At 46.6% G+C, this 24,525-nt stretch overlaps 1 protein-coding gene across 1 annotated transcript; it reads right to left on the bottom strand.

Annotated features, from left to right (window-relative positions):
* Nucleotides 1-15,921: 15,921 nt before the first annotated feature.
* Nucleotides 15,922-23,654, bottom strand: CRYGN (crystallin gamma N). The gene is given in 4 exon segments (XM_063176330.1): nucleotides 15,922-16,139; nucleotides 20,976-21,121; nucleotides 23,347-23,603; nucleotides 23,606-23,654. Coding segments are annotated over 4 exon segments (588 nt in total). The 3' UTR covers nucleotides 15,922-16,003.
* Between the last annotated feature and the right edge of the window lie 871 nt (nucleotides 23,655-24,525).

Consider the following 24,525-nt stretch of genomic DNA (forward strand, 5'->3'; position numbering starts at 1 on the left):
AAAAGGGAGCTGCTGCTAAATTGTAGCTAAAAAATGCTGGCAGGACTAGGATAGAGAAATCGCAAAACTTATCAGAGTAACACCTTTTTGTGTCAAATCCCCATCCCCCGGGCTCCATTTTACAATTTTGGTGCAGTATTGGGGTTCAGCAGATGCTCGCTGACATTAATGAGGCCCCAGCCCTGCTCTGGCACGAGGTGCCCCAGCGTGTGGGCAGGACAGAAACGCGTGCGTTCAATGGATAATTCCTGGGATGTGTTATTTTGCACAGCACGTTCTGGCAGAGGCCAAACGGGACTAATATGTCACACCCAATGTAAACAAGGAGGTGATCCCGATTCAGCTGCCAGTTACAGCCATGCAGCCGTGGAGGAACTTGCCAGACGGAGCTGCTGGGCTGCAGATTTGGGTTTTGTGAGGGTCAGGTCGAGCCCTGTGGTTTATGGGCCCAAGCCAGCTTTTTTCTGAAGACAAACGTTTCCACACAACCCTTGTGCATTCAAGAAATGACCGAGAAGTTCTGGTGTGAGACGTGAATTCTGTATTTCTTCCCTCTGAAAATCCCATTATCCGTGAAAAGATATTTTTTTGGCCATACAGGCCTGGGAATCGGGTGCTCTCAGGGAGTGTCCCTCACCATCTGCTCGTACATCTGTCAAATCCACTCACAAACCCCTGCCCAGAGTCCTTGCTTGGGAAACTGTAGGATAGATTAGCACTCCTTTTTATTTTCCTGTGTTCCTATGGTGTGAATAAAAGGAAAAACTCAGAGGGAAGGGCTATTTTGTTAGGTTTCAAGCAGGTCTGCACATTTTAAACCAGCACAGTTTAAATCTCAAGGGGAGGCTGAGCTAGAGGGGAAACCCTTGGCCACAGCTCAGCCATGTATCAGCTGTGGGAGCAGAGGGTGTGCTGTTCCTCCCCTTGCTCTTTTTAAACTCTTTTCAAGGTTTTATATTATTATTTCAAATTAATGTTTCCCTCCTGTGGTGACTAATGAAAACATCTGAGCTTTTGAATATTTTAATGAATATTTATTCATTTTCTTGAGGGTTCTTAAAATCTTTTTTTCAGTTGTTTTCATCTGCCTGAATTTTAGGTATGTTTTCTTTATTGTATTTGTGTTCTTGTGGTGGGTTTTTAATTGTAGGACAATGAAGAAAGTAAAAGAAAGTTATCTGCTGCTTGATTTTTCTCCTCAGGGCCAAAATTCTGCAATTAATGCTCCTTCATCCAGACAGATGTGTACATACACAGATGCATGATCTGCTCCTAGAACATCCAGGCAGTGAAAAAACCTTAAGAGAGCTTCTAGATGTTTATGGCTGGATTCATAATACACGATTGGCAGGATCCAGTGGCTGTTGCTAAGTTTGGAGCCAAGTTTAGAGTCTCCAGGCAATTATCAGAAGCAAAGGAAGGATGCAGAGTTTAGATCAGCTACACTGTATTTTGGAAGGGGAGAGGGATGCCTCTGCCCTTCACCATGGATTATGACAGGGGTCCAACATCAGAAGGTTCCAGATTCTCTGTAATTAAGTAGAACAAATTGAGACTTTTATCTTCAAATCATACCTTCATTCCACCAAAGGTTCAACCTGTTCTCACATCTCTGACCCAGCAACAACACAGAATGGGAAGGCACTTTATTTTCCACACACACAAGACAGTAATGATCAGGTGCAAAATCCTCTGTGAATCCTCTTCATCCCAAATTATCTGTGCTTACACTCACTTGCCAGACCTTCAGAAACACACCACAGGATCCCAGAAATTACTAAGTCAGTATTTACCCCACTATCTGCGCTGATATAAATGCCGAAGAACATTTCCCTTGAAAATATTTCGGTAATGCTGCGAACGCTTCCAATAATGTTATTGCTGTTGTTTGTGGAGGAAGGAACACAGGCAGCTCCTCCATGTCCACCTCCCCCTCCTGGGGCCTTGGGCATCTGGATGGTCTTTGATGGACAACAAAGGTTCTTTGTTCTGTCAAAGCAGCAGAGCCAATAACACCCCAAAGAAGTCAGCACAGAGAGCTCGACCAAAAACAAATGAATAAAGTGTGCAGCAATGCAAATTATCTTTCTTGGAGAATTAACCCTTTCCATCATCCCAGCCCCTCCTCCTTCTCTAAAGAAGGGCCTTTCCAGCTGCCAGGGTTTTTTATCTTTCATCTATTGCTCTGCTTCAGGCTGTCAACACCAATCACTTTCAAAATTGCTGATAATTAAGTATTACCTTGTCCTTCAGTTTGGAAAATTGCAAAAGCCAACTAACTCTCTTAAAACTGCTGTCAGGGGCCTGAAAGATTTATAGCGGCACATCCTACATGGACATCCAGCCTTGGTTGGATTTTGATTCAGCCACATCATTACAGTCAATGAGAACTACAAACAAAAGCATGTTACATGGTGTCTCCAGAGGCAAGCTCCTTCACTCAGCAAACTACTCTAAGAAAATTTCCCTGCTAAAGTTAAATTTGATTTAAAAATCAATCCAGCTACACTGGTACAATGTAAATAAAATTTAACCTTAAATAGATTTAAATGTAGCTTCTACTGGTTTGATTTAATCCAAAATATTATCAACATCTAAATGGCTTCACTTTGCAGTAAAAATCGACATTGGTGAAGGCAAATTAAGTTTACATGGGTTCAATTATCACCATGGAGCAGATGTTGCCTTACTCTGAAGTTGGGGTGGAAGGGCAGACTGCAGACCGAGACTGCAGACCCAAGATGCACAGCTGAACTCAGCATTGCATCTCCTTCTGACCCCTCTGCAACTGGCCCCTTTTACAGGCAATACAGTTCTTCCTTTCCTCTTAAAATGCAGCTTTAAAATGCCCCAGAGTGCTCAGAAATCTAGTTTGGGTATAAGCATTTAGCAAATTCCCCTACAGGACAAAAGATACTTGGAAACTGTCACTTACACAGAATTCTTCTGTAATTATATGTAACATTCCTTTGGTTTTTAACTAGATCTGAAACTGTATTTCCAAAACATTTATTTCAGAAAATACTTGGGTTTATGAGTTTCCTAACAAGAACACCCATCTGAAAAACCCATGTACATCCCTGCTCCCTACTACTGCCTCACCTGGGTGCCCCCAATCAATGCCAGGAGTCTGAAAGCCTGAGATCTGGAGAATCAGCTGCTATCCAATGACCTAATGAATGGTAATGTTGCACAAATGGGCTCTTAGTAGCTGACTCCAATGTCAGGCCCTGGTAGCAATGGGAATTTAGCTGTGCACTTGGAGTAGGCAGAGAGAGGATTGCATTAACTTTCTGCTGTGATGAAGCAATGGCTTAAAAGCACTGCTGCAAAGGCATCTTATCTCCCTGGCTAAGAAAGCAGCTGCAATTTCCTAGAAATTTTTGGGCTGTGACATGCCAGGAAGTGTAAGATCTCACGGCCGCTGTTTCAAAGATCACTGTAAATGGGTTTCTCCCCACACAGTCTGTAGATGACAAGGCCCTTCCATCACGTCACAGCGTAGTGGGAACTTTACTGAATAATTCAAAATCACAAATATTTACGGAATTACAAAATAATAGTCAAAAGCTCATTTTACCCTGCTCCCTCCTTCGATGGGAGCCCTGCTGTTCCTTCCAGACGGTAAGTTGGCCTCTTGCCCAGCCCATATATCTCTTATGACAGGCTCCTTAAGGACCAAATCTAAGTGGAAGCCAAAAGAAATATATCTTACTAAGTGACACGAGGGTAACTTTCTGAGTCTGATTCTGAGCCCATTTTAACTGCTTTTGCACGGATACAACTCTGCTGGTTTTAACTGCATTAATCCAGATTTGTACTGATGCAAGCAGAGAGCCCCAGTGCCTTTGACACTGGTACAAAAACAAATTTCCAAAAATGCTGAAGCTGCAGCCAGTGACCCAGGCAGTATTTTAACAATTGCATTCACATCTGGCCTCTGGAAGATTTCTCAGTTGTTTGTCTGCCTCATTATTAGCAGAGCCAAACCTTGGGTAAGGCGGGAGCAGTCACGATCTCTTACACCTCATTATTGCTGAGAAAGTTATAGGAACAGCTGATACCAAACCCACTGACCACAGAATAATCTTGTGCAGCCTTGACTGAGCTTTGCACGAGGCTTTCAGGTCCAGACTGCCCCTGCTTCTGACACAGCTGCCACAAGAAGTGCACAGCTCTTCCAGGAGTCTGAGAAAGGCAGGGAAGGTCTTAGGTGGGTGTAGTTGGTGGTGGGAGGAAATCAAACCATTCCAAGGGATGTCAAAGCTTATGCCCCACTCTGTGACCCTGCCATAGCATGGTGAGAGCCAATACTGTTCTTTATTTTCTCCACAAAATATGAAAGTGGTCCTTGGTAAAGAGAAGGACACCAGGGTGAACATTCAGCCCACCATGAGGCTTACCAGCACCTCCAAAGCTTGAACTGCTCAGCTGGGATATCTCAAGTTGGATTTGCAGAGAAAATATTCCCATTATGCACCTATTCTTTTTTGGCACTTCTTTTTCTTTTTGTGCATTTCTCCTCTCACAAGATACGTGGCTTTTCCTTCTCACATACTCTCACCCTTAGGACTGGACTTTACTTGTGCCTGATCTAACACAGGTTTGCTCAGGGAAGCTGTGCTGTTACAACCTCCACCTCTGTCTGTGTGAGTTTGGGCTCACCAGTGGGTGCATTCTGTCTCTCATGTTCCTCTTGGGCTGAATAGAACTGGGACAGCAGCAGCATCATTGGGCCCAGAGTGCCAGTGCCTGGCAAAATCCCATGGAAATCAATGGCACAATCCAAGTGCAAAACACAGAGAGTGGCTGATGTTGTGTTGAGGGGGGACATAAAGCAAGCCTGATGCCACACACTGATGCCAGCATTACAGATCAGGTGTCAGGATGTCACCTCACTCCTCAGTAATAACCCACACATCTCCTGGTGAATAAATCTTTCTTTGTGTCTGCTCTCCTTTTTATGTCCCCCCTGAGTTCTCAGTAGTGTTCATCCCTTCACTCTTGTTTTGGAAAGGCACCCTAACTGGAGTCCTCTCTTGCTGAGAGGAGAGATTGCAATTTAGCTGGTCTGTAACCGTCTGTTTCCATTCATTCCTGAGGTTTTCCAGCTGCCCACGAAAACAATGCACTGATACAGTCTGTGCAGACTTGAACCACGTCCAGAACAAAGGGTTAGGTGGGGCTGGGAGATTCTGGGAGTGTTCTTTGTCCTGGAAAACGGAGCAGATACTGGCATGACATGGTCAGAAAGGTGATGGTGAAGGAGCAATCTGCTGATACCCCAACTCACATGTGGCCCAGCACCAGACTTTGGGCTCAAGCATCCAGCTCCTCACCGAGCAAGTGTCAGGAGTACCAAACTCAGGCATCTAAGCACTGGGAGGAAAAACAAACTGAATTCCAAGGGGGGCTGATGCTGCACTTTCACAGATGTAAAGTAGACAGATTTCATCAGAAAGGTTGTAATATTTCATTTTTCAGTTAAACTCTCTCCCTCTCCTTTTATCTTCCCTTCATTTTCACAAAGAGGCATAAAGTGAGTAATAAAAATTGCTAACAGCAGAACTTCATGATTTATACCACCAGATCTCAGGCAGAACTCCCTGTTGAGTTTGAGGGAATGGCCTGATTAAACATTGATGCCACAATATGGTCTGTCTTAGCAACAACACTCACAAGTGAAATTCATCGAGGGTATAAACCGTGACATTTAAAATGTCTGTTGGGTTAAACTTGACCAAAAAAAAAAAAAATAATGGTTGTGCGTGACTCTGGAAAATAAAGGCAATTGCCGTGCCACTTTATGGAATATTGTGTGTGAATCACTGGAGCTATTACATCTTCTGCTGCCTTTTTCCTGGCCTCAAGAGGTTAACTCCTTCCCAGAGCCATTCTCTGGGGGGGAAATAAGAACCACGTGCGTGTGCCACAGAGCTGTGTCTGGTCTGGGGATGCGGGTGATCCGGATTTTGTGTTGTTTGCCTGAGAGACCCACTGGAGAGAATAATGAGGGGGTTCAAAAGAGGAATATTCTTCCTGCCAGAAGTGGTCGTTTAACTGGGCCTTCCCTTATTTGTTGGGGGAGATTACTCACAGGGTCACCTGGCAAAAATGACTGGAAGTTATGAAAGAAAGGGCCTCCTGCCAACTATTTAAGAGAAAGAGAGAGAGAAATGGAGAAGAAACAGGAGAAAGAGCAGTGAGTTGGCTGCAGGGAAAGGGACATTTTGTGACTCAGAGAAGAAGCCAAGAATTAAGGCCATAAAGGGAGAGAGAGAGAGGGCCCTGGGCTCCTTAGAGGGCTTGGTGCTACATCCTGGTGGCATCCAAGAATAAATTGGCATGGAGAAAAGTCACAGGCACTTACACATGGCTTGTGAAGCCCCAGCAGCAGAGGTGGAGCTCTGGGAAAGGGTGAACAAAAAGCACCAGAGTGCCCTGGGGCTCAGCCCTGGTTCTGGAGCTGTAGGGCAGCTGGGCTCCCCCATTCCACCTCCAAAGAGGGACAAGGAGAGCCTGTGCTAGGAAACCAAGGCCAGGAGGCTCAGCCAAGTCACCCACGGGTTGTTAGTTGTCCACTGCTCCCAAAGGGGTGCTTTGGAAAGCTGCTTCTGAGATACCCCCAGAAATCTGAGCCTGGGCTGTTGTCACACCAGCAGGGACCTTCTGGGGGTCTGAGGCAGGGTGGGCTCACACAGAATTTACCCTTGATCATGGCAACAAAGGAAACTGTCTCAAGGCAGCAGCAATGCACCCACTGAGATCCAAGGACAAAGAAATACACAGACCCAGCACAGCTCCCTGCTGCTCACACCACTTCAGCAAAACATCTGCTCACCCAGAATAAAATCCCTCCCCTGTTCTAAGCAGATCAGTTCCCCCTGAAATAGCAATAGGAGCTGCTGCATCTGCTCACCCCATGGCCAGGCTTCAGCCCCAGGAGGATGAGGCCTTGGTTCAATCAGGCTGAGCTGCCTGCTTTATCTTACACTCTCCTGTGAGTAACTTTTCTTATTACACCTCTTTACACAAGCGCCAAACCCCAACCAGGCAGAAAAAGCCATCCAAAATGCAGAATTATGGCAGAGGCTCCAGCATCACGGGGTTTTGGAAAGGTTATTCATTTAGCAAAGAAATGACTGTACAAATCAGACTCTCTGGCAGCATTTGTGTGATGATAATCATGCTGATTAGGTGTTTGAGCCTGGGATACACTGGGAAAGGCACTAGGACCTAGGAAATAACCATCCCCTGCTTTTGGAAGGCAGCTGAGGGCTCTTCCTGTTCTGCTCTGTGAGGGATTCATCTCCTCTCACAGATCTGTTCATTTTGGATGCAATTGCTCAAAATATGCATTACTCATGGTGATAGAGATATATTCTAAGAGGACCAGCAGTTGTGCTGTTAACCCTTGGGTTCCCTGCTAGGCTGAGCCATGCAGTGAGGGAAAGATTCAGAGCCCAGTTCTACAACTGACTTCAATTAAGTCAAATCAGTTGCATTAGCTAAGGTTACTAACTTAGGGAATATACTTTTCCTCTCTCCACTCTAAATTTGCTTTGGTGTCCATTACTCTTTGTTAATGAGGAAGGTGCTTTCTACTCTGATTTTTTGTGTTGGTGAAGAAAAAGAGAAGCTGATTAGACAAATGGCCTTGACTCACTTCCAGCCTTGAATCTGACATACTGTTTTCATCTGATCAGCACTCTACAAGGGTGTCAGCAAATATCTGATGTTTAAGGCATGGAGATGGATTCTCAGGGAGCTGCAAAGGCACAGAAGTGACAGAAGAAAAGAATTAGGACAGAGGAAATGCTATTTACCTCGGTCGGCTGTTCTGGGACTTTCCTCCACCCCTTCTCCAAGCATGAATTTCACAACTAAACCACTGAAAAGATAAAAACAATAGCTACTTTCCAGAGGCACTACTGAAATATGCAGCCTTGGAGCACATGAACAGGAAGGGAAATGTGAAGAGTGACTTTTAACCATCTAGGAACATGTGCACGCTGTGGGCCAGCTATTCAGCTGCGCTAAATTGGTGCAGTCATGCTAAATAAATGTGATTGAACTCTCTGGCTTGCTTGATGAGCCAGTCCTGCACCAGGCTCCTAAAGCAGCCGGTGTCCCTCTGGGACAGGCTGCAGGAGCCAAGGCACAGCTCTGGGCCTGCCCTAATTCCCACTAATTGCACTGAGTGCCTTCAGTGCCGGGTAATCACCCAGCGCTGCCGGGAAATCAGAGCGTCCCCGGCACTGCTGCACCCAGCAGAAGGCAGGAGCAGCAAAGGGCTGCCAGTGACAACTCCTGACACACTTTTGGGTCCTTTCCATACGAGCTAAAATGCTCTGCTGGGTCTTTCTAGGGGGGGATTTGAACCTTAATGGAAAAATCACTGATTAGAATGTTTTTATTGTTGTTGTTGTTACTATTATTCATACTATTGTTATTCTGTCTTACTTGGGAGGTTGGGGAAGGAAAAACTCCTGAAATAAATCAGTGCAAGCTTTGAGAAGCTGGTAACCTCTGTCCCCCCCTGGAGCTTCCATCATCTTGACAGCAAGTTTATGCTGAGCAGTCAAATACCAAATTAAAAGAAAAAGAAAAAGGAAAAAAAATAAACAAAGAACTAGAACAAGGGAAACTCTGTCTGGTACTTCTTTCCAGGCAAAGAACCCTTTAATAGCAAACTATTAGACAAATCCCAGGCCTGGGGGGTTGTTACAGAAATTTTGGATTCCTACCAGAGTTTTTTTGTGTGTTTCCAAACCTGTATTGTCTAATGCAGCTGAAAAGATGAATAATTCAGTATAAGCAGAAGTATTTCCAGTGTTGTGGAAGCCCCTGGTTCTGATCGGGTGTGTGATGTTTAATTGTCAAAGAAGATGACTGTTAAATATAATTTATTAATAAGTTCTAAGAAGAGAAGTCTGAAACCTTTGAAAGGCTGATTGTCAACTCTATAGAGAGATCTGAACACAAATGATAAATTCCAGAAGTCAAAATGGTGTTTGCCTGGGTTTTTTCCTCTCTTTTTAGAAGGGAGAGGACAAATTAATCTGGCCCCAACCCTCAGTGAAAAAAAAGAGGCTCTATTATTTTCAGAAGAATCATTTCGAAGGGCAAGTCAATAACAGGAAGACTCACACTAAATAAAACCTTTGAAATCCTATTATTATTATTATTATTATTATTACTATTATTATTGGTTCATATGACTCAAATGTTATTGTTTTCTTCTTGCATTACCAGCCAAGAAAACCAAAGACAACCACACAAAGTTTTGCAAATCTCAGCAGTTTTGATTCCCACTTACATTGCTGGAGCAGCTGTTGCCCTCACAGAGTTTAGCAGGTCAGCTCTGTGTGTGGAGTGGCCCACACTGTGCTTTGTCTTCCTGAAAACTTGATTCAAGAGCAGGATTTCTGTACAGCCTGCCCTGCAGAACTAAAGGAGGCTCACAATGTTGGGTGTTTCTGTGTCAGACAGGGCTCAGTTTTGTGCAGGTGCCTTATGGATTCTGTAGCACTGGGTAAGGGACTGGTTTTAGTGGTGGCCACCTTCAGCAAAGCATGCAAGGAAGAGGTCTGTCCCATGAACAGTCTTTTGCTATTTCTCTCTAAGCTCTTGGTTTCCAGCAGCACAAAAAAAAAACCAAAAAACAAAAAACAAAAAACAAAAAACAAAAAAAAAAAACAAAAAACAAAAAACAAAAAAAAAACAAACAAAAAAAAAAAACAAAAAGAAAAAAAAACAAAAAAAAAAAAAAAAACACCAAAAAAAAGCAAGGGTAAGGTCAGCTGAAACCACAGAGTTTTGCCCATCTGTGAGTCAGGATCACTCACCCACCTCCTCACCACCACAATCACAGGGCAGACACATCAAAGCTTAAAAGCACCTCTCCCAAAACATGAACAAACCTGTGCTGACCATGAGCCTTGCCTGCTGTGGTGTCTTGCAGGGAAGGAGTTGCAGTGCTCACTTACCCCATCACAGATGATGAGCAGCACTGGTGGCCACCAATAAACACTTACATGAGAAAAGAGCTTAGTTTATGTCAGGCTAAACAAACTGTCTGGCAGCATACCAGAACTGCTGCAATGAGTTAACAAAATATTTTTTAAATTGCATTTTTTATCATGGAATAGCAGGGACTGATTCTTCACCATCCCAAACTCCCTAGCAGGAGCACATAAAACCATTCTGACTGAGAGGCAGCATTCAGTGCTTTTTGGACTGAGTGCAGGTGCAAATGCCTGCAGGACATGTGGATTTACTGCAATCCACTAGAGATCATCATATTCAAAGCAGGAATTTACATTAACAATTTCTGTACCATTTCATGTTTACTTCACAGACAATTTGACTGAACACACTGGTACATTCCTCCATATGTTCACATGCTTAAACCAGGACAGCTTGACTTGATTACAAACTGTCTCATTCTGCCTCATGTAAAGATGGTCAGCTGCCCATGGAAAACCTGGTACACTACTTGCTCTTTCTTCAGTGCTCCGTGGAAAATTAATATTTGTTTTATTTCTGTCCTTTTCCACTCTTTTCCATGTGTGTTTGGTTTCTGCCATGGAGCCACCAGTAAATGTGGTAATAGCTCAAATTGTGTGGGATGTTACTGCACCTCCTCTGCTGACTGAAGGGTGACTCTTGGAAGAAAAAAGGCTACATGAGCCTCAACCACTGAAGGTTGATTTAACTGTGCTTAACCTCTCCAATAAACCAGATTATTTAAAATTGAAACCCCAAACAAATCATCATTTGCAATGTTGATGATGCTGACCAGATTACGCAGATATTATCTGGTTCAGGTCTTGTTAAGTTTATCAGATTTACTCCTGGACAAGGGTGTGAGCCCATGGATAGTAAAAATTTCAAGGCCAAATGTGTTTTCACTCAAGTTAATTTTCCCTTGACTTCAATACAACATTGAAGAAAATGTGTAAAGAAAAGAAAGTGAAAACCAAACTAGATGAAGCACGGGAGCCAGAATATCTGTCAATGGTCCCAAGTATTATAGAATCACAGAATGGGTGAGGTTGGAAGGAATCACTGGAGCTCATCTGCTCCAACCTTCCTGCTCAAGCAGGGTCCCCCGGTGCACATTATTCAGGACTGTGTCCAAAGAGATTTTAAATTAAAGAGATTTTAAATATCTCCAGGGAAGGAGGCCCCCCAGCCTCTCATGCCAACCTCTTCTGTTTTCTCTACATTTTTACCCTGCCATTGCTTAGGCTTTAACAATGACCAGGGCTCTCCTCCTGGTGCCAGACTTCAGAGAGACCTTTTGAAGCTCTTCATTTCCTTTCTGCACTCAGTCAAAGAGGTCACTGTTGAGCCAGACTTCCTACTTAAAGAAGTAATAAAACAGCTCTAGCAGACACCAAGGAGTGAATTCATTTCTACCAGGTCCAGAGAGGTGTCTCTGGAGGAGGAGAGAAAAAATCCCAGGAAGGTGTGAGTGTGGGGCAGCCTCAATAGCAGGATAACATCTCTGATTCCACAGGGGAGGTGGTGGCTGTGCAGCCCTTTTGCCTCTGTAAGCAGTGAGGAGAGATTGATTTGAACATGACAACATCACACATGCCAGCAGTGCATCAGTAGGCAGCTTCCTCCCTACCTTCACTATATGTGCATGTGCCAAGTAGTACAGCAAGGCAAAAGCACTGCAGCTCCTCAGATATCTTCCAAGGATTCATTTGAAAGAGATATTCCATCACATTTGCACATTATCCAGCTACAGAGAAAGGACGTTCGTGTGTGCAGGCATTCTGGCAGGAGCTATTTGCTTTGGGGCCAGATGTAATTCAAAGTTATTCTGAATATTACACTGCAGCAGCTTAGCCAAGCACAGTAACGCTGATTATTATTAGGGTTTTCCTGGTTTTCCAGATGGAGCTGATTTCATTTGGTTCTCTCTCTTGTAATTAATAACTTGTCCCTTTTGTTCACTTTGAATCTTTGTTTCATCTTCAGCATTTTGTGGAACAGTTTCCAATTTCCTTAATCCATTGCTTGCCTGCTCTGTTCACCAGCAGAGCTCATTCAGCCATACAGTTTAATGACGTGCAGCTCAAACCTCTGCTGCACAATCTCACATCCACTTCACATCGAGCTGGCATTTCTGTCATTTATATTTTATACTCTATAAATTCACAAATCATTTCATACTAGAGCAATGTCAATAACCACTTTTTTTTTTTTTTTTTTTTAGGGGAATAAAGCACCAACAAGCCACCAGCGAACATATGGGATCTGTACGTTCTGTCCTTTGAACAAGTGCAGATTTAGCAAGGAGGGGGAGGGAAAAGGAAGAGAACGAGAGCCACGTCCCCCCACTGCCAACGCAATGCATGTTCCTGCAGCATCACTGTTTGGATTGGGCCCATGGCCACCCTACTTAGGTTTCAAGTAAGCAAAAAATAGATGGAATTCAACTCCCTGCTGCCAGTTTTGAGCGAGATTAGGCTTGTGCACACAGAGGAATTTTTTTTAATAGCCTTCACATGGGACCAGCTTTTTGCATTGGGAGTGTGCTCATAAATGGGATATCAGATGTCAATAAATGATGAGTGTTTACTCTGTAGGCATATTACAGACTTGTGTAAAATGTGCTATAGGTAGCTAAACGCTCGCTGGTTACAAACAGGGTTCCACACAACAGCACAGATTAACAGACTGTGTTTTTTGTGCTTTTAACTCCTAGCACAAGGCATGGCTCAGCCCAGGACTGGGATCCTAAGTATACTCCCACAATTTAAGCAGCAAATATTAATCTACTAGAGCATATAAACAAATAATTAGTTTGAAGTGTATAGATGAAGTGGGCTTGCACAGAGTGGCTGGATGCTGGAGTCAGCCTGTACAGCTGTGTGTACGTGCACAGGCCCACGCTCCCACTGGGGACGGGCAGGGATGTCGGGATGGGTCCCTCTGAAGCTGCTCTGCACGCAGGGGAGTTCAGCCACTGACCACTGGGAGCCACAGAGCAGAGTGTCTGTGATGTCACAGCTCTGACCCCAACACCAGTGGGACAGTCACCTCCCCTGGCTGGGTGCACTGAGTGTTGACAAACCCAGATGTGGGGGTGTCTGGGCTTATGCTCTTCTTCCCAGGGGAATGTGGGTGGATGGTTGTTCTCTGTTTTCTTTTCTTTTGTCCCCCAAATACTTGGAGCATCTGGGACTCCAGTTATTGTATATTTAAAAGCCTTTGTTTCTTTACCCTTCGTGCTGCACTGTGACATTGAATGTGTTTCAGATGAATGAAAAGCCTCCTTTAAAGCTCATCACAATTCGATGCTTGTCTTTCTCTGGGACCACTTTGGGGTTTTTTTTAACAGATTAATGTCCAGGAGGTCACAACAGAGAGCACTGCATATGACTGAATATTAACTTTTAATAGAGTGCATTTTGCTCAGGAGCCGATTACAGCCTTCATGAGGCAAGAGCAATGCTAATCCTGGAAGGACTCCTAAAATCTTTCATAAGCTGCATCTAATTAAAAGAAAATGAAATACGCAAGAGTTGATGCACGAGTTGTACATTTGTGCATCCCACTCAATGAATGAATCATTTCCCTGCCTTCTCTGACACAGAAATACCTTGCAACCCATTAAAGATCTTAAATATTTTTACAGCTCTAATGGATCATGTCACCACAAGCCACCCAGGACTCAGCTCTGGACGGCCACTGAAGTCCAGAGCTGAGCTGGTGTAAGTGCTGCTGTGATGATTTTCATGGAGGATACATCCAGACAACAGGCTGTCTACAAGAGGACACGATTGTCTGTATCACTGCTAAGGCAGACCAAACTGCCTTAACCCAAACTGCTGTTAAATTCACAAGGTGGAATTTTTTTTGCATTTCCATACCCCCTCATAACACATATCCAGCATGTGTGCAGCTGGGGCAAATCTCAATCGATGCAACTCTACCAACAGTGTCACTTCATCACGGGACCAGCACATGTCCTCACTCAGGCCCAGTTGTTACCAGTGACCCCAGTCCTGGTGCTGGTGGAGAGCTGCCGGTTTCTCGGCTGTTTTAATGACCTGGAAAGGCCCAGGGTGGCCTTGGGCAGCCCGCGCTCCAAAGGACGAAAAGAGGCTTCAGGTTTTTTCTCACTCTTCAGTGTTTATTAGCTATTTATCTAAAAGATTTTCTCTCGGCCCGACAGAGGTCTGCACAGCAGCCAGCCATGAGCACACTGAGAGCCCCTGGGGCGGTCACCTATCTTTATACTCAAAGTTACATATACAATATTTATCATTTTTCCCCAATACCTTTTACCCTTATTAACCAGTGCACTTTTAGTTATAACCAATCCCAAAGTGCCAACATCACCACAGAAGATGGAGGCCAAGAAGAAGAAGAAGAAGGACAGGACATGCCCCAATTCCTCCATCTTACTTCTCTAAACCCCCCTGTAAAGAAATCCTAAACCCTGTGTCTTACACTCTAATTAACCCATCCCTTCACCATTCACCCAGTGAAATCCTCCCATCCTCATACAGGTGTTATCTCCTGTGCAGGATCAAAGTCCAGCCACCAGACACTTCTGGCAACATTCCAGGACTCCCGAGCCCCCCAAGGGTGGTCTGGGTCACTCTGCACATCAGTCCTGAGGTGCTGAGATCCCACAGAGAGCCACAGGGAGCCAGGATCCAGGTGGCTGAGTGTGAGTTGGTGGAATGGCAGGCAGGTCCAGTGCCAGGCTGGGATGCAGCAGGGACCCAGCAGCCCCAGGCACAGAGCACAGCCCTGCTCCTCCCCATCGCTCAGGGAAGGGCAGATTCCCAGGGCAGACCTGCAAAACAGAGCAGCCCTGAGGGCGCACACAGCTCACGCTCCAGCGTGCTGGGGAGCTGTCAGCCTCACTCAGGTCCCTTCAGAGGGCTGGGGCTGGGGTTAGATCAGCAGCCTTCCCACTGGATTAGCACAGAGCTTTGCAGCTCTGCCGGCACCATGCCTGTCAGGATCTATCAGACAGCCAAGGCTTAACAACTAATAGAGTAACAGAGTGAAGAGAATGAAATTACCCCTTTCTGAAATAGCCAGAAACACCCTAGCTAATGCTGAACACAGATTATGATTTTACAGGAAGGAGGCTACTGCACTATTGGGGCTGCGTGCCAGGAGAAGCCCAGGCTGCCCTTTAGCCATGGACAGTCCATACGTGAAGGGGCAGAGTGGTTCCCATCCCAATTGCCAACCATGGAATGGGATTTGGGGGCACTGAAACAACTGGGATGGACCAGGAGCACTGAAGGGGCAGAAAGACGGGAAGAGGGTTGTGAAATAAATGACAGGGCAGTGGCTGTTATCCCCTGCTGCTGATCCCTCAAAATGTCATTATCATCAAGGGTTGGGAACAAAAAGAAGGTTGCTCAGGTTTTGTGCCTTCAGGCTTGGGTTTTTTATAATATATATTTTTAATGCATGCTGATCTAAAGTTAAACTAACTCAGGATGAATGGTGGCTTTCACCTTTTTACAAAGACCAGCATGCCCTGCTCAGACAGACCTCACAAGTCACCCAGCTCCTGCTGTGATCCTCACATGTGTCCTCACATGGCTCCCAGTGGCTCAGAGTCTGTGCTCCCCACCCATGTGTGCATCCACGTGGCCCCCTCCAGGCACCAGGGGTCAGCTGGGGCCATCACATGGTGGCCCTGGTCGGGGCAGAGGGAACATGTGCCAGACCACAACCACAAGGGTGGGCAAGTTCCTAGATCTGTGTGTCACCACCAGTTCTGGCCCCTCCTCATAAACCACTGCAGAACAAGAGAGCAAACTCACAGCTTGATCTAAATCAAGCTTAGAAAGATTACGAGCCTCTTCTCTTATAAACTCATGCCAGTTATATAAAAAAACCTGCTTAGAGCCAACAGCTGGTGTTTAACAATTTATTCCGGGGGTCAGTGGGTGGGGAGGAGGGCGATGCTCAGTCTCAGCAGGCCATGGCTGGCAGGGGGGCAGCCCAGCTAGAAGTAGTTGACGACTCTGCGGATGGACTGGACGCTGGCGCTGCGCGCCTGCCACTCGCTGAAGCTGCCGAACTCGCCGCGCTCCACCACGTACATGCGGCCCCGGTAGTTGGGCTCCTCGTACAGCACCCACCTGGGCACAAAGGGGGGGTCACCTGGGCCCAGCACCCTGCTCCTGCACAGGGGCTGCTCCAGGGGCTGCATTCGGGCACTGCTGCACTGCAAACCACAGGGCTGGGTTCCCAGTCCCACCCCGCACAGGGAAATGCTCCTGGTGGAGTTCGCTGTGGGCGCCTCCCCCAGCGTGGCCTGGCAGGCACACAAAGCCAAACTGGACCTTGCCTTTGGAAGATGTTTTGGGTTAACCAGCAATAAAACCCGGGCCCAAGGGCTCCCTGCTTCACATTCACATGAGCTTCACCATGTGCAACAGAAACAATTTAATAGCATTTATAGAGCTAAAGAAGGACATGAGTCCCCTCAGCCCCTGCATAAACCCCTTTTTTAGGAACTGTCCCTTTTTTAAGGACTGTAAGGAGAAACATGAAATGCTTGATGGATATTTTGCCTCTTTGAACTCGTTCATTAACTATAATGGGAACCATATTTAGTAATTTCTCTCTTTGTTAATAATTCCTAATGGCGTCTTTGATGCTTTCCAACAGAGAGCAGGGCTTGGCTTGGTCATCTTTATCTCTATATCCAGAATTAATGACAATTTTCCCTTGGAATGCAGTCAAATGGATACAACATTCAATAACCTTGGTGACTTTGGCATGCCTGACTTCTTCACCTGGCTTGGCTACATCGTTCTCCATCACCCTGGCTTGTGACATGTCTTTCTCCACCTGAAGGTCGAGTCAGGAGCAATTCTGATGGTCAAGAAGGACAATTTTGCTGCTTTTCTCCACTTCACATGCTCTTTCTGTGGCCACAAATGTTACCCCTGTCCTCTATGTGAGTCTGTCATGCTTCTTAACCAAATTTTGCCATTGCTCTGACAGTTTTATGGTCAGGTTACCACCCTGACATTACTGAGCTGTTCATCTCTGCCTCTTTCCTCTTTTCCCCGTATTTTTAAAGATTTTATGAGTATCTCAGCTGCTTTTCCTGTTTATATGCTCAACAATGACAGCAAGGCAGAAATGCAATCCTCCAAATAATTTGGTTTCTGTGGTCTGTCTTTGCAGGAATTCAGCTGGGACATTGGGGTTGGGACCTACTGAGTGTGGGATTTCCAGGGAGAAACTTCTTCAAGAACTGGAGGGGTCAAAGACTGCTGGGCCTTAAGGGTCAGACAACAGCTGGTGAACTCAGATCTGTCTAACCCAAAGCAAAAAAGCTGGAGGCTTTGGAAAAATTGTTTATAAAAGCAGCCACCCACGGGCATTATTTAAAAAACAAAACAAGAAAAGTTTGGGGTATTTACCCAAGGCACCTTCCATGTTCTTTGACATATTTGTTTTGTGTTTCTGAGAGGATATGGGGTGGGACTGTGGTGGTCCTTTCTCCCAGAGCCTGTGCAGGACCAGCATGTGGACACCAGCATGGAATATTGTGCTTTGATTTTGGGAAAGAGCATCCTGCAGTATCAGAGCCCTGTGCTGACATGTGGTTCCTGCAAACAAACCTCGTTCTCTGGCACTTGTTGCAGCCATTTTATATCCAAACTGGAATTACAAAATCATCCCCAGTCTTTTCCTTTGGTGCTCCCTTTGCAGCACGTGGGGAAGGCTGCCCACTGCTCACCTGTGAGCGTAGTGTTCCCCCACCACATATCCCAGTGTGCAGTGACAGAAAGTGTCCTCAGCTTAGTTAATGACAATTTATAAATTTTTCCTCTTTCTTTTCAGCTCTTCTGCTCTAAGACATGTTTCAACAACAGGTGGACCCTGGAGAACAGAGCAGGGGGAAGAGCAGCCCCTCACTGTCTTGTCTTTCCCAAGATTTCTGTCCAAACACATGGTTGATGTGTCTGCCCCATTACCTGGAGGGAATGGGACAGGCTTTGGTGGAGAGAGAAGCAGTGAGTGACCTGGTGTGGTGATAAGAACCCCCATTGACTTGTCCCTCTGCTTAAAGGAAGGCTGAAAAAACCCAAAAAGCAAAGGAATAAAAGGAATAGCAGAAAGATGGGAGTGAAGTGTGCTGGCAGTGCAAGGTGATGAGTGAAGGACTGTATGGCTCACTTAGCTGCTCCTTTATTGCCTGAAATTTACGTTCTCTGGGACCATCATTGAGAGGGGAAATCAAGTCAGTCAGGAGCCCAGAAAAGAAAAAAGAAAGAGATGATCTTGTCCTCAAGCCCAGCATGGGAGAGCTGATCCAGGCACATAGCACACAGCCCTCAAACAGCTCAGTGCTGTGTTTCATTAGCACATCATCCCAGCGGACACGGGAATAAAATGCTCATGGAACCAACTCAAACTCTATAAGCCAACACTGGCTGCTCACACTGAAAAACGAGGAGGGGAATGCTGTAGCATCAGCCTGAACCAAGCAGGAAGCTTTCAGTGGAGCTCAAAGTCACTTATTTAACTCCATGTAGGACTTGAGCAGTGCCATGGGCAGGTATCACCTTTGTTGAGAAATGTGTGATGTTCATTGGGCAGCAGCATTTGGGTACATGTTCTGCTTTGTATTTCACAACCTGACTGCAGAACAGCTACCAAGCACTCATGAATGGTTCAGTAGAATAAATGGTTGGTCTGATTCCTTCAAGTTATTCCACTGTAGTGTGAAAAGCTCTTTTTGGGGTATTCTCTCCTGGGCTGCAAACCAAATTCAGCTTTTTAAAATTGCAGTTTCCAGGCTGTCCTCAGTGGAGTGGCTGAGGCACAAAGGAGGACAAGAACCCCACATCTTCATCTGAAATCAGATGATCCCATCTGTGATACTGGAGTTCACCACAAACCTGCAGCAGCTTCCGAGGGGGTGGTGACACCTCAAAACTGCTCCAAAACAGCAATTCATTGCCAGCGTGCCTTAAACAGCTTTGCCATCACCCTTCTGGCTGTGGGGGCAGCAATTGCCTGCCCCAGAAAGGCAGCAGGGAAGGTGCTGGCCCCCTCAGGCTCACCATGAACTGTGCCAAAGGCTGATGTTTGTCTCCATTGCCATGTTTCCAGATGATCCATCATCGCTTCCCGCTGGCACAGCCACCTCCACAAAGCGCAGGCAGCAGCTTTTTATCAGCACATGACACCATCCACGGGTTTTGAAATGAAAACAAATATTTCTGTATCCAACAGATGTCGTGTTGTGGGAATTGAGGGTGAAAATCACAGAGGGATGCTGTGGCTGAAACTGCCTTTGTCTCCACTGACCCCATCTCCTCTGCTCCCCAGACATCCAAGGATGAGTCCTGGGACAGCTTTGCCAGGTTATGCCCAGCACCATCTGCACCTGCAGCACCTCTGGAGGCACCTGGGTTTAGAAGATCCATCCAAAGGAGAAAAGTGGTGCTATAGAGTCCCTTTCTCTCCCATCCTGAGGTGAAAAGGGGTGCTATAGGGTCCCTTTCTCTCCCTGCTCTCACCTCTCTGCAGTGGTGTCTCATCTTTCCCTCCATCCTCCTGCAGCCCAGGACAGCAGGTCCCTCTGCATTGTCCTGCCTTTAATTGCCTTTACAGACCTTTCCAAGCATGTCCAACACCGCTCTTCCCAGGATCTGAATGTAATGCTACAAACCTCAGCAAGTTTCCTCACCATGCTCCTCTCCGTGCTTTATTTTTTTCTGTTTTTCTCACTACTCATAGACCTTGAGAAGTCCTGTAATGTTAACCCTAACAATCCAGACTCTCATGTGAGGGAGAGCAAGCCTTGGGCCTTTTCTGTATTTTGAGGGGGAAAATCAATATGAAAAATTCAAGTGCTTGAAAGTTTCCGGGCAGCTTCCCAATTTCCCAAGCTCCAGGCTCTGCTGCAGGGACCCAAGCAGTAAATTGGCCCTGAAGCTCTTGCCAGAGTACTCAGAGGCTCCCTTGTGGCTTGTGGTGTTGGTACTCAAATGCTCAGCACTAACAGGGTCCCTGGGGGGCTCCAGCCATTTCCTCCCATCAGGAGTGGGTAGCTCTGCTCCTTAATGAGCTGCCATTGCCTAATTGGATTTTTGAAAGTGGAGAGGCCTTGGCTGGATCAGAAAGGCTCCTGCAGGACACTTGCTGCTGTCAGGATATCTTGATGGCAACAACCTTTCTCTATTCTTAGGGGAAAAAAATGGACACAAAGGGCCCAGCATCTCACACCAGGTGTCTGTGAGCTGCACACATCCAGGACAGGTGAAGAACAAGGAATCTGTGCTCCCTCCTCTGCCCCAGGGCCTCCCTCCAGCCTCCCTCTGCCTGGCTCTGGGAAGGTGTTGTGGCATTCCCCAGCCCTCAGCAGGCTTGCAGTGAAAACACAATTGTCAGACACAGGAAAGGGGAGACAGACAGAGAACAGCCGGTCTGACAAGAAGAGAAAAAAAAACACAAAAAGGACCAACACCACTGAGAAAATACAAACTGCCACCAAATGTCACAGAAAAGGCAAAACTGACATCCTGCCCAGGCTCCCTGAGAGCTTCAGCATGGATTGAAACAGGGAGGAAGGGAAGGGGAAGGGGAAGGGGAAGGGGAAGGGGAAGGGGAAGGGGAAGGGGAAGGGGAAGGGGAAGGGGAAGGGGAAGGGGAAGGGGAAGGGGAAGGGGAAGGGGAGATGGTTTTAGGTTTGTTTCATACACCTTAAAATGGTGTCTCAGAGTTCTTGCAATTCGTGCTTAACTGCCACCCTCCAGAAATCACACCCCTTTGATGCAGCTCACAGTGGGCAGTGACCAACATTCACCTTTAACCAAAGGCTTGACAAATATTTTTAGGCTTTCTCCAAGTGTCCCCAGCACTGGGAGGGTTTTCCATGAGGGAGGGGTGTCTGCAGCCCCTGCAGTGCCCGGGGCAGGAGTGGCAGTGGCTGGTGTGGAGTTACTTACGCGCCGTCGCCGTACACTTTGAGGGCATTGATGCAGGTCTTGTCCCAGCCCTGTCCCTGCAGGAAGGAGCAATCCTCTGTCAGCTCCAGGCTGGGACCCCTAAAATGGCTCCCCTCAAATATTTCGATCCTGTAGTGCTCGCCGTGCTGGGGACAAAGGGATTGGAGTCAACAGCAACACCCAAACAGCACAACAAATCATTCCTCTGGCTTGTATCAGACAGAGAGGGAGACAGAAGGGTGCTTTGGAAAGGGAATGTGAAAAGCAATGCAAGACCACTGGTGCCAGCATGAACAGAGCTCGCACAAACTTGTGCTGCCTCCCAGCACACCAACCATGAAAGCAGCCAAAAATCCCTCAAACCTGTGCCCAGCTGCACCTTCCTGTGCTGCTGTGCCTTCCTGTGCTGCTGTGCCCATGCTAACACATCATAGGATGCCAGTGCTCAGGGACACACAGCCCCTCATCCATCTGCAGATCCCCCCACAAACCCACAACCCCTCCATCCCAAGTGCAGCATCAGCTGCAGCCCCAACACTCTGCACACCCAAACAGGAAAAAAGAAACATATCCTGAGTGTACAAATATGTTGGATTATTCCCCTAAACTAACTTGTATTGCCTCCAGTTTCATGAACAGCTGCTGTTCCTCGTGAGAGATGTTGTGCCTTTCTTTCAGGAAAATAAAAACAGGGGGGAGAAAAGGAAACTTTCCCAGCATCATCATTGCTGTGTGAGCCCTCGATGGTCACGTGTCACAAATGACTGTGGGGACATCCCTGCAGCCTGTGGCAGAGCTATGTGGGACAGAGAGAGCTCAAAGGATATTTTTAAGCCAAATTCAAAGAATACCTAAAGGCATTTTTCAAATAAACAGCGTCAGCACACGAGAAGCTGGGCTGCCATGCCAAACCCTCAGCAGCCAGGCGGACACCGGGCCTGAGCAAACATTCCTCAGGGAATCTGCACTGCACAAACCCCTCCAGGCCCTCTCTGGCACCTCACAGGAACATCTTGGGCCAGGAAAGGAGGAGCACATCCTTGTGCTGGCCAGGGTCCAGGGCCTGGGCCAGAGCATCCCTCCACAAATGGATCATGGAGGTGCTTTGGGAATGATGTTACAGACCTGAAACAGATCTGCTGCTGTGCCAAAAGCAGTTTCAGGGCCAGTGAGAAATCCCAGCAGCTCCAGCTGGGCTCATCATTGCCCAGAGGCCCTCAGTGGTACGAGAATCAATGTGAAGACCCAACCCATACTCATTTCTCTTTGCTACTTTTTAATCTTCCCATTTAAAACCTTCCTCTGGACAGTGCTTTTAAAAGCTTGATAAGGGGAAGGGAAAATAATGGGTTTAGTTTAGGATTACCAGGGTCGGAGGGTGGTTTTGCAACAGCAGAGAATTCAACTAAAATTTGCTAGGAGCAGCCCTGTGGCCTGGTTAGGAAGCCCTTGGGCTGCCCTCTCCCCCTTTGGGTACGTGGGGAGATGGAGCAGCTGCAGCTCAAACTTGCCTCGGGCAATGAATCTCCTTCTGAATTCCCCCTTGAATATCTCACAGCAGCTTACATTAAAAGGAAAAGCACATGGTACCAGCAGGACCTTGCCATCTCATCTGGAAAACCTCATCCTCTTAAAGGCACTGTGTTTCACTGTGAGAGGAAGAAGATGCATCTTCCCCCTGCCTGAGGATACAGGAAACTGTCTTGGCTTTGTGGCCTGCTGTTTTGGGGAGAAAAACAAAACTCTACAACTTTTGTGAAAGTTGTAAAGCTGGTGTGTTCATTACAGCGTTGGACATGTGTGGGAATCGTTCTCCTAAAATGACAGGTGTACTTCTGGGGACTTCAGGTCTCTTTTTATCCCCTTCTCAAATACATATGCATACAAATTCACAATAGGTTCATATATATTCATTTTTATGAATTTCGTGTCACATTTGCTGCTAGTTCTTCTTTATCAGAAAGAATTCCTAGGTCAGGTTGACCTGCTCTCACAGCAGTCTCTGTCTCTCTGTCACTCTCTGTCTCCCCTCCCCTTATCTCTGTCTTTCTCTGAAGCAGTTTCTCTGAGCCTAGGCTAGCCAGACTACACAGCAAGCTACATACTTAACTCAAAGATGTCCATTCTACTTAAACCAAAATGGATTTATACTTTGGAAAATTTCTACTTTGGAAAATTTCTACTTTGCCTCACTGCACAGACTGCTCTGAACAGGGACAAACCCACCCAGGAAACTCAATGGGACACCCTACTCCTAAAGAACACACATTTTTATGGCAATTTTCACATAATTGGCTCCAGTGACCAGGATAAACTAAACCCAGAGGTGCTCCAGCTGGGAGAGCCAACAGCAGCAGCAGATGCCACTCACCATGCCGATGGGGCGGCAGGAGCCCAGGTGGTCGCTGCGCCCGTTCCAGCGGTAGAAGTCGGGATATTCTCCATGCTCCAGGATGTACTGCTGCCCTCGGAAGTCAGGGTGGTCAAAGCAGACCCAAGCCCCGCTCTGGACACAGATGGAGTTGACCCTGTTGAGGAAACCTTGGTCCTGGAAGCTGTTGCAGCTGCCACAGACGTCCAGCTTCCTGCCTGTGAAGCATCTGCCTTCGTAGAAAGTGATCTGGGGGGAGGAGGAGAAAGGGCCTGCATTGAGGAGCAGGGACATGGCCGGATTCCCATTCCAAGCACATGGGAATTTCTTGCAGATGCATCATTTCAGGGTGGTTTGGGTTATTTTAGCTGCTTTCCAGCAAAAGCATCACTGGCATTTTTTCCTAAGCAGCATATTTGTTTTTCTGGGAACGCAGCGCGTCCCGCATTTGACACTTCTCGCCGCCTCGTGCTCACTCACACATATTTCCATCAGGAATGTTTAAACGGGAAATTCAGCTCCCGAAATGCAGCTCCTTCTGCCACACCCTCCCCATCCCTGCTACCAGATTTGCTCCCGGGATCACCGCTCACACCACTGCTGGCTCTGTTATCCTCATCCTCATCCTCATCCTCATCCTCCACCCGGAGGATGCTCCAGCCCCAGGCTGAAAGGGAAGGGTCGGGTCGTTACTTACTTTTCCTGAGTATTGGGACATTTTCTGCTGGCTGCTATCCCAGAGCAAGAGCGGGAGCCAGCAGAGCTGCGATGGACAGACCATTGGAGAGGGCGCTATATAGGGGCGGCCGGGGGGGGGCCGGCCCGGCCAGGGCTCTGTAACAAAGCCGCGGGAACCGGGGCTTTGCCCGTCCTGCTTCGTAGGCAGAACCGCCGGTAACGGGGCTGCTGAGTCGGGCTTTTCATTTTGGGCAGATGATCTGACAAAAGATTTGCTTGGCAGGGCTTTGGTCGATTAGCAGTGCACATTTACTGCTCCTTTTTGGAGGACTTCTTTTTTTTTTAAAACACTTTTTTCATCTTTATTTCTATTTCTTGTTTACTTCCCCCCTCTGTTTTTCCCTATTTTTTCTTTTTTTTTTTTTTCCCGTCCTTTTTCCTCAGCAGCATCTCTAAGCATGGCACATAATTTCTCTATGTCTATGTTTGCTTTTTCCCAGC

The sequence above is a fragment of the Melospiza melodia genome, chromosome 1, assembly GCF_035770615.1.
Source record: "Melospiza melodia melodia isolate bMelMel2 chromosome 1, bMelMel2.pri, whole genome shotgun sequence".
In the NCBI taxonomy this organism is placed as follows: domain Eukaryota; kingdom Metazoa; phylum Chordata; class Aves; order Passeriformes; family Passerellidae; genus Melospiza; species Melospiza melodia.